Source organism: Apium graveolens, chromosome 6 (genome assembly GCF_009905375.1).
Source record: "Apium graveolens cultivar Ventura chromosome 6, ASM990537v1, whole genome shotgun sequence".
NCBI classification, from domain to species: Eukaryota; Viridiplantae; Streptophyta; class Magnoliopsida; order Apiales; family Apiaceae; genus Apium; species Apium graveolens.
In genome coordinates this window covers 6741415-6759088 of record NC_133652.1, presented here as the reverse complement: position 1 = coordinate 6759088, position 17674 = coordinate 6741415, and the positions used below count along the sequence as shown (strand labels likewise).

Below are 17674 nucleotides of genomic sequence, written 5' to 3'. Positions count from 1 at the left end.
TAGCCTGTGGCAAAATGGTGTCATAATATTTCATATGGCACTTAGAAATAGCCCTCCGCTGGACCGTCCGTCCCGGTCACTTACGCAATTATGATCCAATCTTAAAACCTTTTATTGAAATGGGGTCATAATAACCGACACCCGAAATAATTTTATTCCCCCAATTCTTGGGTATGAATATTCGCAACCAAATCACTTTTCTCAAAATCCCAAAACATTTATAAATCCAATAATTGGATAAGTAAAATCACTTGACTATTCTGAACATAGAATAGCAGAGGGTACTTGCGTAAACAGAATAATTTAATTCAGCGATATGTAAACCATTTATCGATTCTAAACTGAGATAGGGAAAACAATACTTGCATGATACGATTCAAAATAAAGATCACTTGAATAATAAGTGATGATAGAAATACTTGCATAATATGATTTGAAATAAACGTCACTTGAACGATAAGTGAAGTCAGGGATACTTGCCTTTGGGTTTTAAGCAGTTAGTCACACTCGCAAAGACGCATCTATTATGACATTCTGTCTCAAGACATCTCCGTCCTGCTTTTCAACACCTTACTGATATGCCGCTCCTGCGATTGCTAGAAGCCAGATATCCACTTCCATTCCATCTCACTCTTTATCCAACATCTTGTCTTGATCAACTCGAATGATCCGCATCTATAATTAAAATATAGAACTTTAATTGTCTAAACGATAATTACTCGACGAACTATGCGTCAAAATCCTATCGTCTACCCATACGATAGCCCACACATAAAAGAAACAGTCTATCACAAGATTCTTATGACCCACACATAAATATAATAGACAAACATAGGACCCTTGATCCACATACACACCTAATTCACATAACACATAAACACATAACTCATATATCACATAATTCATATCACATAAGACTCGGTTCATCAGAAGGGTCGACTCGGTATGTTTAAAACTAAAATCGGGTCAAAATATGATTTATCGATCAAAAATCGACTCAGAATGATTCGTAAAACAAGCGACCTTTCGAAACAAAAGAATTTGGGTCTCGAAAATATTTTTATTGAAAGCGAAATGTTTTTCTGAGTCTAGAGGCGTTCGTTTCGTATTAAACGGACGAACGGTTGATTTATTACGCATAAAATAAGAATAAATAGAATTAAATCAATTAATAATAATATTAATTGATTTTTAAATACCAAAATATAATTTTTAAAAGCTTAAAAACAATTTTTAGAATTCATTTGAATTAATTATAAATAATTTACATTTTATTTAACTATTTATAAATAAAATTAATTGATCAACTGATTTAATCAATTAATTAAATCCATAAATAAATAATTAAAATAAATTATAAATAATTAAATCAAATTGGATTTTGAAAACAATAAAGAAAATAATTTCTGAAATTAAAATAATTCAGTTAATTACAAAATAATTAACCAAATCATTTTGAAATAGAAAATAAATTTTGGGAATTAAGAATTGAATTTGATTTATTTTTAAAAAAGCAAATCCTAAAAACGTTTTTGAAAAGCTGAGTTCAGAATTTTTGGATCGAAGGGCGACATTGAACAGAGAGGACAACCGGAAACCGGTTGGACGTCGACCGGAATCTGGGCTTGAACCCAGAAACCGGCGGCTTCGCCGGAAACCGGCGGCTTCGCCGGAAACCGGCGAACCTCCGTTTAACCCGAAAACATCACCGAATCACCTCGATTTTTACACGGTTTTCATCTGTACAATCTCAACAACATCAACGAAGCCATAACAACAGCAAGCAACCTCCAGTTCGTTAATTCCGATCAAACCACCAAGAATCCGATGAACACGCCGGTCAAAACTCGAAATCGGGCAAATCCCAACCAAACTCGACGTTCTATATCACAAAACGAAGCTCTCAACGTCTATAATCTATTACAACTCACTACACAATCAAATAATCAATTATGAATCCGGAAATTTGATAAATAACTTCTAACTAAACCCATGAACTCGTTCTACCACTTCAAGCAACCAAATAACATATATATATACATGAATCAACTGTAAATGATCATCTAAAGCTATTTATAACATCAAAACTTATGAACAATCAAGAAACAAGAAAGCCCCAAATCGATTAAAACGACGAAGAACCCTAAAATTAACAATTAAAAATTTACCAATCGTTGATACGATTTGATGGTAGAAAATGATAGAGAAAATCAAGGGCTTCAAAACGAATATTCACACTTGTGATTTGGACCACAGAATCATTCCCAAATCTGCTTTGATCTTCAAGAACAAATCAAAACCCTAACCCTAGTTCTTGAGAGAAAGATCTGATTTTCTGAAAAATAAAAATAAAAACTGATTTTTAATAATAATTATTAATAAATAAAAAAGCTATTTATATTTATGAAATATTGGATCGTTCTGGATCGTTCTGGATCGTTTTGGATCGTTTTGGATCGTTAAATTAGTTGCTTAGCAGCTAAGTAACTGCAATAACGATCCGATTCAATACCAAAATTGGATAATTATCAAAACCGAGCTTTTTATAAAACATTATATACGAGAATAATATAAAAAATATCCCGTCTCTCGAAAATACGGGTTTTATTGATTACCGAAATAACTATCGTATCGAAAATCTTGCGCCGGGCCGCGCACGGGTCAAACCGTAATCCGGATCGAAAAAGTCAAAACACGGAAAATGTCCGGAATTACCAGATTAGGTTAGGAAGGAGTTTTCGGAAGAGTTTCGGGTTGTAAAAACGTAAAAACGGTTGAAGTCGGACGATTCCCGGCTTTATAAAATAATTTTGGTAATTATTCAGAAAATAATTAATAATTCATAAATTAATATAAAATCATCTAACAGTCCAAAAATAACAGAAAAATATCACAATTATCTATATTTTATTCTGGACATATAATAATTCAAATACTCAAATAATATTACATCTAAACACCCAAACATCAATTCCACTTATCAGATAATTCACCAAAATTCACATAAAATCACATAAATAATTCCAAATAATTATAATAATAATATCTGAAAATATGGGATATTACAACAGCCCTTCTCCGTACCGGACCATCCAGGTCTATGATAGGAGGAAGGATTTCTCCCCCTAGGAGGTATCTGGGGTCTGGTGGCCTGGTGAGCCTCCAAGTCACGCCTCAGCCTTTGGATCCCGGCCTCATGAGCCCTGATCCTTTCCTGCACTTCTTGGGGATTCGCCCATTGGGTGCTTTGAGGGCGTTGCCTTCCATCGGCCATCGGCTCTTTTCCAGGATGCCTCCTACTTGGGGCCACTTCATCAACCGAAGATTCAGAGTCTCTCTTGGTGTAAGGACCAGAAAATTCCCGATACTCGGGGATAGGAGCCAACCCTCGTATATAGGGGGGCGATTGCTCTCGTGCTTCACTTCGCCCAGCATATCCACTTCCTCCAACCTCGGGGGTAAAGTGACATCCCATAAGGGGGGTTAGTAGTAACAACAGTTGAATATTCATACCCGACGGGTCGAGAATTCACAGGTATATGTACTTGTTGAACTTGAGGATTCATACCTTGAATAGTTGGGGGAGCCGTCCCTTGTGGCTGAGGTTGAGTTGCCCCTATATGGGCTTCCGCTTGATTAGATGCATAAGTTAAGTGAGGAGGTATCTCCACGGTTGATGAAATCACCTGGGTTGTCCCCGATGGTGCTCCTTCTTCTAGAGCTCTAGTTGTTCTCCGTATTCTCACCATGGTTGTTGTTGTGCTTTCCCACAGACGGCGCCAAATGTTATGGATAAAAAACTAATATATATAATTGCTGTATTTATTATTAAGGTACGGGAGCTCAAGGCCTTTAATGGCTGTTCTCGTATTTCGTAGCTTAACTCTGTCTTTACGAGATGCCTACGTATCTCTGTGAATTAGAGAATCAAGCCAAAAAACGTAGTTCTGATTTGTGGGGCGAGACCCCTTATATAGATGTGAGAGTCCTTGAATTGGACTTGGTATAGGAGACTTGATGGTCAAGTCTCTGAATTAGGATAGACTTAGGAGTCCTAGGCAGTAGAAAGTTGATTCCTTATCCCATGAGGTTCCTTCTCACTAGAACTTATCTTAATAGCTGTTTTTCTCCCTTATTTATTAATTACGAAATTAATAAATAATCAGGGTTTTTGGGCCTTCTTTGTTCCATCAGGCCTGAACTGGTTCATCAGGCCTGATCAACATGCTAACCTTTCTGGTTTGAATGTCATAAATCTTCTTATTGGGTCTTGCAGCCCAAACTGTAATATTTAATTAAGTAATCAGGATTTATTTATCCCTATCAGTAACCTTAGTTGAGAATAATACTCCCTCTATTTTATTTTAATTGTCTCTCGACTTTTTACATATATCTCAAGATACATTGATTGTATAGTAAAAATTATTATTTTTAATTTTTTCTTTTGTAAATAAAATTTAAGTAATAGATTTGTATTCAGGATAAAAAAATTAAAAATACTATTTTAATTATACAGTTAAAGTATTTAAAAATGAGTGCAAAAAAAAAAGCAATTATTAAAACAAAGAATGGCCAGAAAGACTATTAAAAACAAACGGAGGTGGGAATGAGAACACTAGAGAGAAATGCGGAAATGATGATTAAATACAAAGAGGATCAATGTTCACATGTCTATTCTATCCATTAAGTATGTCGGCAGGTTCTAATTAGAGGGACCGTAAACATCGGGAATGGCTATGGGTCAGGTCAGTTCGGGTAAGAGCACGTATGCTACTAGTTTTTTTTATAAATATTATAAAATAATATTAATTTTTAATAAATTAAGACATGATTTTATATTTCAATTCTGACGATAATCTCTAAACTCATTTCTTATTATTATTATAATAATAAACTTAAAAAGATATAGATAAAAAGTAGAAAAAAGAGAGACAAACAAGTGGGAGAAAGAGTGAGAAACACATTTTTTATTAATAAAAGTGATATAAGAGAGGGCTAATAGTTCTTTAAATATAAAGTAAATTATGAATGTGATATTTTAGGGATTTAATGAAGCACTAAAATACTGTTACAACATAACTTTGTGTCAAATTCATTATAATTGAATTTAAGGGCTTATATAAGTAAGCTGTTGGACTTGTTTTAGGTGACAAATCTGATTCTTTATATTTTTTTTTCAATTTGGGTCTGAATCCAAATATTTTAAAAAAAATTAAATTTGATCGGTTGAATTTATCAGATTTTGGATTGAGTTTGGGTTGAATTTAGATTTTCTTGAAATAATCACTCGAAATGAAATAAAGAAATCTATATCATTGTAATAATATGATACTCCATGTAACAGACTTTTTTGAATATTAAAAACAAAAAAGTATTATTTTATTATTGTCAGTTATACGTTGTCAACAAATATTCGGGTGTAGTGCTTGATGTATTGACTTAAATATATGCCGATCGTTCGACTCAAATGTACAGGTGCACAAAAAACTGATCAATCCATAAAATCGACCCACTTAGTCCATTATTTCAGTTGATGGAGCCGAATTATTCAAAACCCACATTTTAGTTGTTTTAATTTTTTGTCAACCCGAATATAATGGGTTAGGTCTAGATTTAAAAAATTAAATTTTTACTAACCCAATATTATATTTGAAATTTTAATTTATGTATTTATTGTATTCATTAATATATTTAAAATAATAATATTATTATACGGATAATATATTATATTAATCTAGAACAATACAATGTACATATAATATTCAATAATATTTATATTTAGTTAAGTTATAGGATACTACAAATTTACATAAACCTTTGATTAAACTTTTTTGAAATTTTGACTTATAAGAAATATTTAAATAATTGTATTCGAATTTTAACCCAAACCAACCTGACCCAACGTATAAAGGGTAGGGTTGTGTTACCAATAATTTTTTTAATTAACTTATTCATTTTTTTGAAAACCGAATTAATTGGGTTGGTTTAATTTATTACCTTTAACACGTCCAACCCGACCCACGTTCACCCCTAGTCAAGCGTGTCGTGTTTAACTAAAAAATAGTACTCAATATATTCATATAGTTCAATATTAACGTCAAATATATTAATTTTAATTATTGACAATTATCCAACTTAAGAGTTATAAATAATTGATTTAATTATTTCATATATATAAATTAATTATTATTGTTATAAAACTATGCAATATATTAATTTATTTAAAAACTCATAATATATATGTATAACTATATATATGTAATCGGATTTTTTTTCGAATTGCGGGTTCAAAATGGGTTTGAAGCGGATTTCGGGGTTCAGGTATCGATTCGTTATATCTAAGATTCAAATCCAAATTCAAATTATTTAGAGTCTGAAAACATATACAAATTTAAAAACAGGGTCAAAAAAATTCTAATAAATCGAAAAGCGTAGGATATATACAGGGGTTTGATAAAATTGTCATTTCTACTAAACCTAGCATCAAAGTGGGAGAATTATAAAGAATTGAAAAATCATATCATCTACTTTGGTGCAAAACTCCTAAATATAAATTTATAACATATATAAATTAAAATTGATAAACATTAAAAAAATAGCAAATTTTCAAGATTTCAAAATTTATAAACCGAGTAACTTTAACTACTACTTTTACATGTCATTCTCATTTTCGCTCTAGGTCAATACAAGTAAAACACCTAAATAAATATATTCTTGTTTTTTCTTTGCAGAAAGTTGAATATCAGTGCCAAGACAGGGGAATATATTATTTCTCCTTTCAAAATTTTAGTTTTTTTTTTCATTTTTTTGATATATGGGAATTTGAAGAAAGTTGGACACCACTAATGGAGCGACCTACCTAAAAGCATCTTGATAAAGTTTAAACTTTTTTGTAAATGTACATCTTTTGAAAAGTAATACCGCAAATAATGTGTATTATAATATTCCCACTTTAAAACCAATCAAAATGTGTTTTTAATAACTTAAGATTCATCTAGAAATACTTACATTTTTCGCTTAAATCCCCATTTTTCTAAACATTCCTTTTATACAAGAAATATTTCTCTTGGAAAGAAATGAGAACAAAATAATTTAATGTATTTAATTTGTTCCCGGATTATATTTATAGAAGTAAAAGAAAAGAATTCAAAAAGTTTGAGAAAAAAATTCTTACATATTTATTTTAAATTTTATTTTCCAATTTTCAAAAAAGTTTGAAAATACAAAATTTCTCATTTTGGTTCTTTACTCAATCTTGTTACATACTGTAAAAGTTTGAACAATAAATAATACTACAACAAGTTAATATGTGTTCGTTTAGAAAATCCTAAAATAAATAACTTATGACAAATGAATAAATAATTTATAAGTGATAAGTAGATAAATATATATAAGTTAAATAAGTGTTGGGAGAATTTTCTTTATAAGTCAGAATTTTTTCACTTAAATAAATTAAAATAAATAATTTTAAATTTAATTATCTTAATTCGTGATTTTTGAATTAGAAAAATATTTAAAAATATAAAATTAAAAATTAAAGTTAATAAAAAACGAAAAATCAAATTAAATTAAGAAAAATTATGTCATTGAAAATATTCAACTTATCCGTTTATAAATTATAAATTAAACTTATAAGTTGGATTAACAAATATTTATTTATAAATACTTGCGAACTTATAAGTCAATAAATCACTTATTTAGTGATCCGCATTGTGAAATCAGGAATATTTTAAACGGTACATGCGAGCCCAAAAAAGTAATAGGCAAAGAGGACCTTTTGGTTACAATAATAGCCCAATGGGATTTGGGCCATCCTTTATCAGATGTTTTGAAATGGATCTAGTATGTCGGGTAATGTTATGAGCTAACAGACTTTTCAGTTCCCACTGTAGAGGATGTAGCGCTATTTACAACAACCACCAAATCAACTAACAAATTTTGAAAATTAGAATTACACTTGTGTAAAAATTATATAATATCCTAACCACCAACAAACAAATTAATTTAACATTGATATCCGATCTCAATTATTTTGACATTCATTGGTTACAAGAAATATTATAAAAATTATGTTAGCAAGGAATAAAGGAAGCAAGCACGAACTGCTAAATAAGTATATTATTTTTTCCAACTGACGAAACGAAAAATGAAAGATATGCAAATATTGAACTTATCAAAGAATTTTTTTTAATTATTTTTTTTAATCTTTTCAAAACTTTATAAATGAAAAAATATAATTAAAGATACAATATATTATTTTTTCTGTTAAATGCACCCGAAAGATAATGGCTAAGGATTTGTTACGATAAAAAAAGGAAATTATGTACAATTTTTTGTTGGTTTGCAATTAGGGGATGTAAGGGCCTAAAGATATAGGAAAAGGATAGTCTAGGGTTCGTTTGACAGAATTTTGATATTTTGAAGAAAACCGATAATTGGATTCGTCAAACTTTAATCAATTACTACTACTTACTTTTCCTACATTTTTCACACACCAAAATCTGAGGATTGCCTTTATATTATTATTTTCATTCAACGAAAAACCAATAAAACAAAACAGTTGTTTGTTTTCTATTTCTTTTTTGTTTTCAATTTTCAGATTCCAATTACAATTACAATTACAATTACAATTCCATCATCATCATTTTGATACATACATGATACATACATACACCCTCATTTTCATCATAACCAGAAACCAAAAATCAATATAAATATAAAATTCACAACTTGAACCTTTTTTTTTGTTGCTCTTATCTCATAATCAATCAATCCTGTGATTGTTTCCTTGCCTGGGGATCCTACTGTGTTTGTGTTTGTGTTCACTTTCTTGATATTATAAGTGTTTAAACCTCTTTATTATTTGTTGACATTGCCTCCTCTTATTATTTCTTTTATTCCATCGGAATCGATTTTTAGATAGGGTTTATTTCCAGGCCCCTTTTTCTTGGATTGTTTATATTACATGTTGGCTGGGTATCATCAAAACTTCTCATAGGCCCTTTTTTTGGGGGTGTTCTCGGAGCCCTTCTTTTTTTTTTCTTTAAGATAAAAGACTGCACCTTTACTGTCCTTTTTTAATTGTCTTAGGGTTTTCTCCTTAATGTCCTTCAATTGTAGTCAAACCATTTACACATATTTTTTGGCTTGAAACTACCCCCTATATTTGATTTTTCAAGGTTGATTGTTCGTTTTCGGTTCTCGATTTAGAAATCAAATTTACTCGTTGAATGTGGTATTTCTTCAGGGGGAACTTTTGAGGAGTTAGTGATTAGTTGAAATCTGGTTGTGTTGATATAATTGATAGTTCGATATTGTGGAATTTGGTGAATTTTGGATAGCCTTGTATGGGCGAAAATGAGGATTGGGTGCAGCCAACTGGCATTTTTCCAAATGGGATGTTGCCCAATGCAGGTCCATTGATTCATCTACTTGAATCCGATAGATGGTTAAAGGCCGAGGACAGAACTGCAGACCTTATTTCTCGTATTCAGCCTAACCAACCTTCTGAGCAACGGAGAAACGCTGTTGCAGATTATGTTCAACGACTCATAATGAAGTGTTTCCCATGCCAGGTGGTTTTCTCCCTCTTTTCCTGAAGTTTATTTTGTTGCTACTCCTGGTGTGCTATATTTATATCTGCCATGTCATAATTACCTATCCTCAATTTATTTGCAATCAGATTTTTATTCTTGGAAATGATATAGCAAATAGTGACCTTGTATTGAACATTGCTCTAATTCCTACATCGTTGTAATTATTGATCTGATAGCATTTGTTTGATGTCTTTTAGTTTTATGAAATGGAGTGCTATTTGTAAATAATGATTCTGGAAAATCTTTTGCTTCTGATGGTATCTTCGATTAAATAGTCAAATTGTAAAATTGGGCCAGTATGATAACATTTTTAATACTTTAGCAACACTTATAGTGATTAGTGACGTAGTAATGACGCGACAGAAAGAACATTTTGTTTAACGAGTAGGTCAAGATGGTTGAGGATGATATTATGTAAAATTATGTCTGAGCATGCATTGATCATAAATTTTCAAGTTGCAATTTTTCCGAAGTTTTTTTTCTTTTTAAAATATCGGAATAGAACACTGCCATTGGTGAAGCATATATGTTATGCTGTCTATTTCGGTGTTATGTAGTTATATCTGTTATGAATTAGTGTTTTATATTATGCTTGATACTCAAAAGCATTACCAAGAATACTTGCTGACTAAATTGCTTTTAGGTATTCACTTTCGGGTCGGTGCCCCTCAAGACCTACTTACCTGATGGAGACATTGACTTGACTACCTTTACTAACAATCAAAATTTGAAAGAAACATGGGCTACTCAGGTTCGCGATATGCTTGAGAGTGAGGAGAAAGATGAAAATGCTGAATTTCGAGTCAAGGAAGTTCAGTACATCCAGGCTGAAGTATGTTCCTTGTCATTCTCACTCTATCAGTATATTGATTCTGTTTCAGCTTCTGCCCATCAAAATTTATAATTAAATTATAATGGCCAACTTAAGATTCGTCTTGGACAACTAATGTTGTTAGTTTGGCAGTTTTCGACTGGAAATTATTATTACCCCTGTAATCTTTTTGTTGCTCGAAATGATCTAGGGTATCTTTACATGTACCACAGTTTGAATAGTAAACTTTTTTCAGATCATTTAGTTCATAGTAGCCTGGTTTCCTCGTGAAATTATTAGAGCAACTCCAATGGACTTCCCTATTTTTATCCCCTAAAATATATTAAAGTAAAGGTTACCTAAAATATAGGTAATGAAAAAGCTATTTCACTCCAATCATATTCCCTATTTTGCTTCCCTATATTCCTAAAACGATACTTAATTATTATTTTGGAGAGAAATAATTGAAAAAGAAGAAATGAACAAGAAGAAAAGGTGAAGAGAGCATGAGAGAGAGAAGAGAATGAGCGAGGTTTGATGAGCTGGAAGATTTAGGGGAGACAATTTTCTTCCCCAAACATGGGGTTCCATTTTCTCTCACCTAAAAAATATGGGGAAGGGGGAGCACCGTTGGAGAAGCTTATTTGAGGTTCAATCCCTATATGTGTACAGCTGGAGGAGAAAATAGGTAAGGGCTCTATGCATTGGACTTGCTCTTATAGAGAACAAGGTTGAGTAAATCTTCAGGCGAATATTGTGAAGCCTATGTATGAGTAATGTGATTAGGGTGTTTACTAAAACAAATTTACCAACACATTTTACAATTTAACTTCCTCGTAATATAGTAACAATGCTACTATGGTACCTTAAAAACTAGGTGCTAGTTGTATCTTTCAAAAAAATTAATACTTTAAATACCATTATCTTAAATGTTATGCGTGAGATTTAAGTGTAGGTTGGCAGATGATCGTTTGAACACAATAAAAAGTTGCTCATGTCTTTGTTTTTTATCCTCGTCTATTCCACTCCTACTTAGCATTTTCTATAAACTTATTATTCTAGGTGAAGATAATCAAGTGTCTTGTGGAGAACATTGTAGTAGACATATCTTTTAACCAGGTTGGTGGGTTATGCACCCTTTGCTTCCTCGAGGAGGTTAGTAGTTGTTTAGAACCTTTTTGAAAATTTCACGATTTAATATATGTAGTGTGAACAATTTTATTTGATGTAACAGTAATATCTTTTCTGTAGGTCGATCATCTGATAGATCAGAATCATCTATTCAAGCGCAGCATAATACTAATTAAAGCATGGTGTTATTATGAGAGCCGAATACTCGGCGCTCATCATGGGCTTATATCAACATATGCCTTGGAAACCTTGGTTCTTTATATATTCCATGTTTTCAACAATTCCTTTGCCGGACCGCTCGAGGTGTAATTCAATTATTTGTTTCTGTTTTATTAATTTCTTTTATTTCTCCTTGTTTCTCTAAACTTCCATAGATTTGTTTTAGGTGCTTTATCGATTTTTGGAGTTTTTTAGCAACTTTGACTGGGATAATTTTTGTGTTAGCTTATGGGGTCCTGTATCCATTAGTTCACTTCCAGATGTGACTGGTAACTGTTCAATCTTTTTACTATTGAATCAATCTTTTTACTATTGAAGAGATTGAGCAATTAGGAAACTTCTACAATTTAGTAGTGCTCATATATATCACATAACTTTTTACAGCTGAAACTCCTAGAAAAGATGGCGGAGAGTTGCTTCTGAGCAAATTGTTTCTTGATGCTTGTAGCTCTGTCTATGCTGTTATCCCAGCTGGTCAGGAAAACCAGGGACAGCCTTTTGTTTCGAAATATTTTAATGTAATAGATCCTTTACGTGTAAACAACAACCTGGGTCGTAGTGTTAATAAAGGTAATCATACATAACATCTTTTTTAACTACTTAGTCTGTCTAACCAAGTTTTCCGACCAAAATAATTTGCATGACTGCAAATTTCTATGTTTCTACATATTCGTTTCTCTTGGTTACAATTTTATCTGTTGCATGTTGTTCGGCTTCTTTTTTTTTTAATTGCAGTATGTGTACTTGGTCATTTATGGTTATGTCTCACTACTTGTGAACTTGTTATTGTACTACCAGGTAACTTTTACAGGATACGCAGTGCATTTGCACTTGGTGCTAAAAAAATGGCAAGATTACTTGACTGCCCCGATGAAAGCATAATTTCTGAACTGAACCAATTTTTTATGAATACATGGGAGAGACATGGCAGTGGTGTTCGCCCTGATGCACCGGAGGTTAGTACTTTGAGTTCAAGGTCGTCAATTCCTGGCAATGTGCCTAGTTCTGTCAATTCAAAGGACAGATCGAGTGGCAAAAAAGTGAAGAGTAGTTCCTCTGTTCGGGATTCTAAGGTTGAGAGAACTAGTTCGCATGGTGTTTCCTCCCAACGTGGTAATATTTCCTCAGATAGTATGTCTGGGGCCAGTGATGTGTCTGAAACTTCTCGTGGTGAAAGCCAAAAGCGTCAAGGAAACTTAAACAGCAAAAGAATATCAAATCAGATCATTAAAATTAGTTCAAACCAGGCCACAAGTACTGATAAAGTTCAAAGAAATTTGCAATCTCAGCATCTGTTGAATGATATTCAGGGGAGGTTTCTTTTTGCAAGAACACGCTCGAGTCCTGAGCTTACTGATAATTACGGTGATCTTTATACTCAAGGAAGGCAGGCAAGAGTTCCAGATAATTCTAAGACCCAGGGGGCTGCTATCGAGTCAAGTACGTATTTAAATAGTTATCATCGAAACAGAAAAAACCCTGAACCTGATCTTGTACCAAGCCATAGTGGGCAATCCGTAAATGATGATCCTTCATCTGTTAGGCATGCTACATCTCGTCAAGCTCCAGATCCTGATGATTGTTTAAACAGCGCTCCAAACAGTCATCAAACCGATTCAGGCTCCAGAGACATGACTGAAGAACCTCCTTCTGCAGTTGGTATGCACGCTATGCATCAAGAAGAACAAGATATTGTGAACATGATGGCATCTTCTACCATTAATGGTTTTAATGGCCAGGTTCATGTGCCGTTGAATTTAGCTGCAGGTCAACTACCTTTTCCTGTGCCTCCATCCGTTTTGGCTTCAATGGGGTATGCTCAGAGAAATTTTGCTGGAATGGTTCCTGCCAATTTTCCCTTGATAGATCATTCATTTTCAAATATGCAATTTGCTCATGGTTTTGTTCCTCCACAATTAAGCCATTACTTCTCTGGCATAAGATTTCCCACGAATATAGGAGATCCTAATGATCCAAGTAATGAGAATATTGGTTCTACAGATATGAAGTTAGGCGAGACTGATCATGATTACTGGCAGGAGCGGGATATGGGGTCCACCGGTGGTTTTGACTCAGATTTAGGAAATGTTGAAATGCTTCATACAGATGATAAACCACAGTCAACCTCATCCATTGCTAATTTTTTTCCTTCATCTCGGTCAAGAGGTCCCGGAAGTGGTCGCGGAAGTTCGACGAAAGGTCAACATCAATATAGCAAGGAAAAGCATGGATCAATGCAGGATGATCATCTAGATAGTTTCCAAATTGAACAAAACAGAGAAAACGAGGTATATTCTGATGAGAGAACAACAAGTTCAAGATTTTCTTCTGCTGCTCACAGTAGTTCCATTAGAAGTAAAACATCTTCTGAGAGTTCCTGGGAGGAACCATCTTCAAAGGTCATAAAGTCAACAAGGGAAAAGAGAGGGAAAAAAATAGTGTCCGAGTCGTCTACTATGTATGGAAAAGGTAAAATCATGTCTGAACATGTGTCTGATCAGCCTGAGGAAAACAATCAGGACCGCAATCGCCAGACAATTACAAGCAATGAAATTGCTGAAAGAAGTTCGGAAATGCAAGCAGTTCCTTCTTTACACATGGTGAGGCATCACATGCCTGACTATGAATCAGCTCAAACAAGTGGTTCAGAGGCGATGATCCCCATGCCTCCAATGATCTTTGGTTCTAGGCAAAGAATGATGGATAACTCTGGGGCTGTTCCCTTTGCATTTTATCCAACTGGGCCTCCAGTGCCATTTCTTACGATGCTTCCTGTGTATAATGTTCCACCTGATGCTGGAGCTACTTCCGCATCGAGTCATTATGGTGTGGAGGAAGTTATTGAGAATAGTGATTCTGCTAAAAAATTTGATATCACAGAAGAACATGACCAAACTGGGAATCCAACTAATGTAGATTCATTACAAAGGATTGCTGATAATGACACCTCTCTTGAACAGAAGTCTGACATACTTAACAGTGACTTTGCTAGTCATTGGCAAAATTTGCAATTTGGACGATTTTGCCAAAATCCACGGTCCCCAAGTCCTTTAGCTTATCCTTCACCTGTGATGGTGCCACCTATGTATCTACAGGGACGTGTTCAATGGGATGGTCCAGGAAGACCCCTTTCAGGCAATATGAACGGTTTCACTCAGCTCATGAATTATGGTCCTCGCCTTGTTCCTGTTTCTCCTATTCAGCCTGTATCTGGTAGACCCCCCAATGTATATCAGCGGTATGGTGAAGATATACCAAGATATCGGAGTGGGACCGGAACTTATTTGCCAAATCCTGTAAGATACTTTTTCTTATAATATTTTTTTTTCTCGTAAGCATATATTTTCTTAAATCCCATTTCTTTTTTCTCATTAGCATATATCCCTGCTGTCCTTTTTTTTGCTTAATATATCCCCGCCGTCCTTGTTTAGATTTGTTAGGAAATTTTATAGCCAAGGTAAAGTTTTGAACAAATAAGAAAAAGATCTTTGAATATGCAAGCTAGCTGCTAGCTAAAGCTTTTCATTGTCAGCTGTATTTTCTCGTTTCAATCTTGCTTGTGGATCTCTTATACTCTAAAACTGTGATGCTTGAATTAGGAATAGGCATAGTTATCGTTGCTCCGAGATGGCTAATTAGTTCTGTTTTACCATACTCAGTTATCTTTTTACCGATAGTAAATGATGAGAATGAATATCAATTTAAGAGGAGCTTTTTTGCTAGAAGTTTATGTATGTTGGAACAAATGGAGTTGGGAGGTATCCAACCATGGTTTACAAAAGTTGGCAACTTCGATAACTATCTAAAGCTCATACAATTGCCCAAAAGTGTATACATAATTATACTCACTTTTGTTTTTCCCATCTTATTATATCATTTAGTTTGCATAGGAACCGCATTGGAGAAAAACTTGTATAATGAGAGAAAAAAAATATATATATATATACTCCCTCCGTCCCTCCCAAATGTTTACATTTGGGTGGGGCGCGGAGTTTAAGAAAAATGATAAAATAGTTGAGGAAAATTAAAAAAGTGAGTAAAGTAGTGGGACCGATTAATATTATATGTATAAAGTGGGTATAGTGGAGAGAAGTAGTGGATGTAGTTATTTTAAAAATTATAAAAACCTTACTATTTTTGGAAAGTTTTGAAATGTAAACAATTGGAAGGGACATCCAAAAAAGGAAAGTGTAAACAAATGGGAGGGACAGAGGGAGTATATATATATATGATATGTTGGTGGTGGGCAACTTATTTGGCATCCTCTATTAGAGGTGCACATAGTATCTGTTTCATACTTACATGATGTCACTTTCAATACTTTCTAAAGCAGCTGACGTGTGATTTACTTTGAAATGTGTTCAGAAGGTTTCTGGTAGGGATCGACATTCTTCAGGCACTAGAAGGGGAAACTACAGCTATGACAGAACTGAAAACAATGGCGACAGAGAAGGAAACTGGAATGTTTCAAAATCACGAGCCACTGGACGCAACCACAATCGCAACCAATCTGACAGATCAAATTCAAAGATATACAGACCAGCTGGCGCCAGTGAAAGCCGACCTGATAGATCATGGAATTCATACAGACATGACACATTTCCTTCATACCAGTCGCAAAATGGTCCACTTTACCCCAACTCCCCTCAAGCTGGTCTGCCTAACGTTACATATGGGATGTATTCTGTACCAGCTGTAAACTCTAGCGGATTGTCATCTAATGGACCAACTGCTCAATCTCTTGTAATGTTGTATCCATATGATCACAATCCAAACTATGGTCCAACTGCTGAACAGGTAGAGTTTGGATCATTAGGCCAGGTGGGTTTCTCAGGTATGAACGAACAGTATTCCAGTGAGGCAAGTAGGGAAACGGAAGCATTTGACGAACATAGGTTACAGGGGAGGTCTGCACATCACTCTTCCCCGGACCAACCTTCCTCTCCCCATCATTATAGGTAAATGCTTTTCTGATAGCCATTATATAAATATTGCTTCTTCAACAATCTTTTTAGCTGCTTTTCACTTATTTAACATTAACTTTTATTTGCCATTCACATTTTTTTCCCTTGTCAATGTTTAAAGGAGGATTTGATTACTTGAAAGAGGATCTGAGACTAGTGCTTGCCAGCTATGTAGGAATGGTAGGGAGAACTATAACGAGGTATGCTCAGCTATTATCAGCTTTAGAAATCATCCTCCACCCGTGCCAAATTCAGTTTTTGTCATCACCATGCTAGCTTGTCAAACAATGTGGGTTGTATATGCACATTTGTTTGTGGAAGATGGACCTTTTTGGAGCGTGTACGTGTAAACTACTAGTCTAACTGAAACAGCTATCTTCAAGGACTAGCTAGAACATATTCTTTAGTTTTATTTACTTAACTTGTCGTAGGCTTTACACATTGTAAAACATCATTGAAGTAGTTCCTGATATTAAGAATTTAAGGTTTTACCATGCCATGATCTGTTTATTGGCAGGGTACTTCCAAAAGATGCTATAGGGGATTTTAAATACATAAAATATTGTACCAGCTCTGTTAGACGTTTTAATGTTAACAAAAAATTCTCTAATTGACTCGAATCTTCATCTTTTTGTATATTTTTTTTGTCTTTTGTTGTCCTAGCTATTCCTGCATATAGAGTACAATTATTTGGAGAAGTTAATAGTTCCAAGTTAAGATGGTGAGCTTGTATTATCAGGGGGACTAAAAGATCTTATTCTTTGCAAAAAATGTTCGATCTTGATAAGTGCTAGTGTGTTTAACTACTAAAGAAAATGGATCAATTAAAAAATGTTAAAAGATGAATTAGAATAAGGAAGTATATAAAATAAAGTAGATAAATTAACCATTTAATCTGGTACTTTCATAATTTCTTTTAAAAAGATAAAAATAGCCAAAAACCCAGCAACGGA

The 17674-nt window shown here is 33.7% G+C and overlaps 1 protein-coding gene across 2 annotated transcripts; it reads left to right on the top strand.

The window, feature by feature from the left end:
• Window positions 1–8556: 8556 nt before the first annotated feature.
• LOC141668476 (uncharacterized) lies at window positions 8557–17341 on the top strand. 2 transcript variants are annotated; one of them, XM_074475373.1, is made up of 9 exons: window positions 8557–9575; window positions 10240–10428; window positions 11470–11562; window positions 11659–11841; window positions 11924–12026; window positions 12142–12327; window positions 12556–15053; window positions 16126–16715; window positions 16843–17341. In XM_074475373.1, exons 1-9 carry the CDS (start codon window positions 9348–9350, stop codon window positions 16850–16852), a joined length of 4080 nt encoding a protein of 1359 aa, XP_074331474.1. In that variant the 5' UTR covers window positions 8557–9347; the 3' UTR covers window positions 16853–17341. The 2 variants fall into 2 exon arrangements, with proteins under 2 accessions (XP_074331474.1, XP_074331473.1); XM_074475372.1 differs by having other exon boundaries at window positions 8561–9575; window positions 16123–16715.
• Window positions 17342–17674: the final 333 nt, after the last annotated feature.

Coding starts and splice junctions, on each gene's coding strand:
- LOC141668476 (XM_074475372.1), top strand. CDS start 9,348: ATGGGCGAAAATGAGGATTGGGTGCAGCCAACTGGCATTTTTCCAAAT. Junction 11,842..11,923: donor CCTTTGCCGGACCGCTCGAG/GTGTAATTCAAT, acceptor GATTTGTTTTAG/GTGCTTTATCGATTTTTGGA. Junction 15,054..16,122: donor GAACTTATTTGCCAAATCCT/GTAAGATACTTT, acceptor AAATGTGTTCAG/AAGGTTTCTGGTAGGGATCG.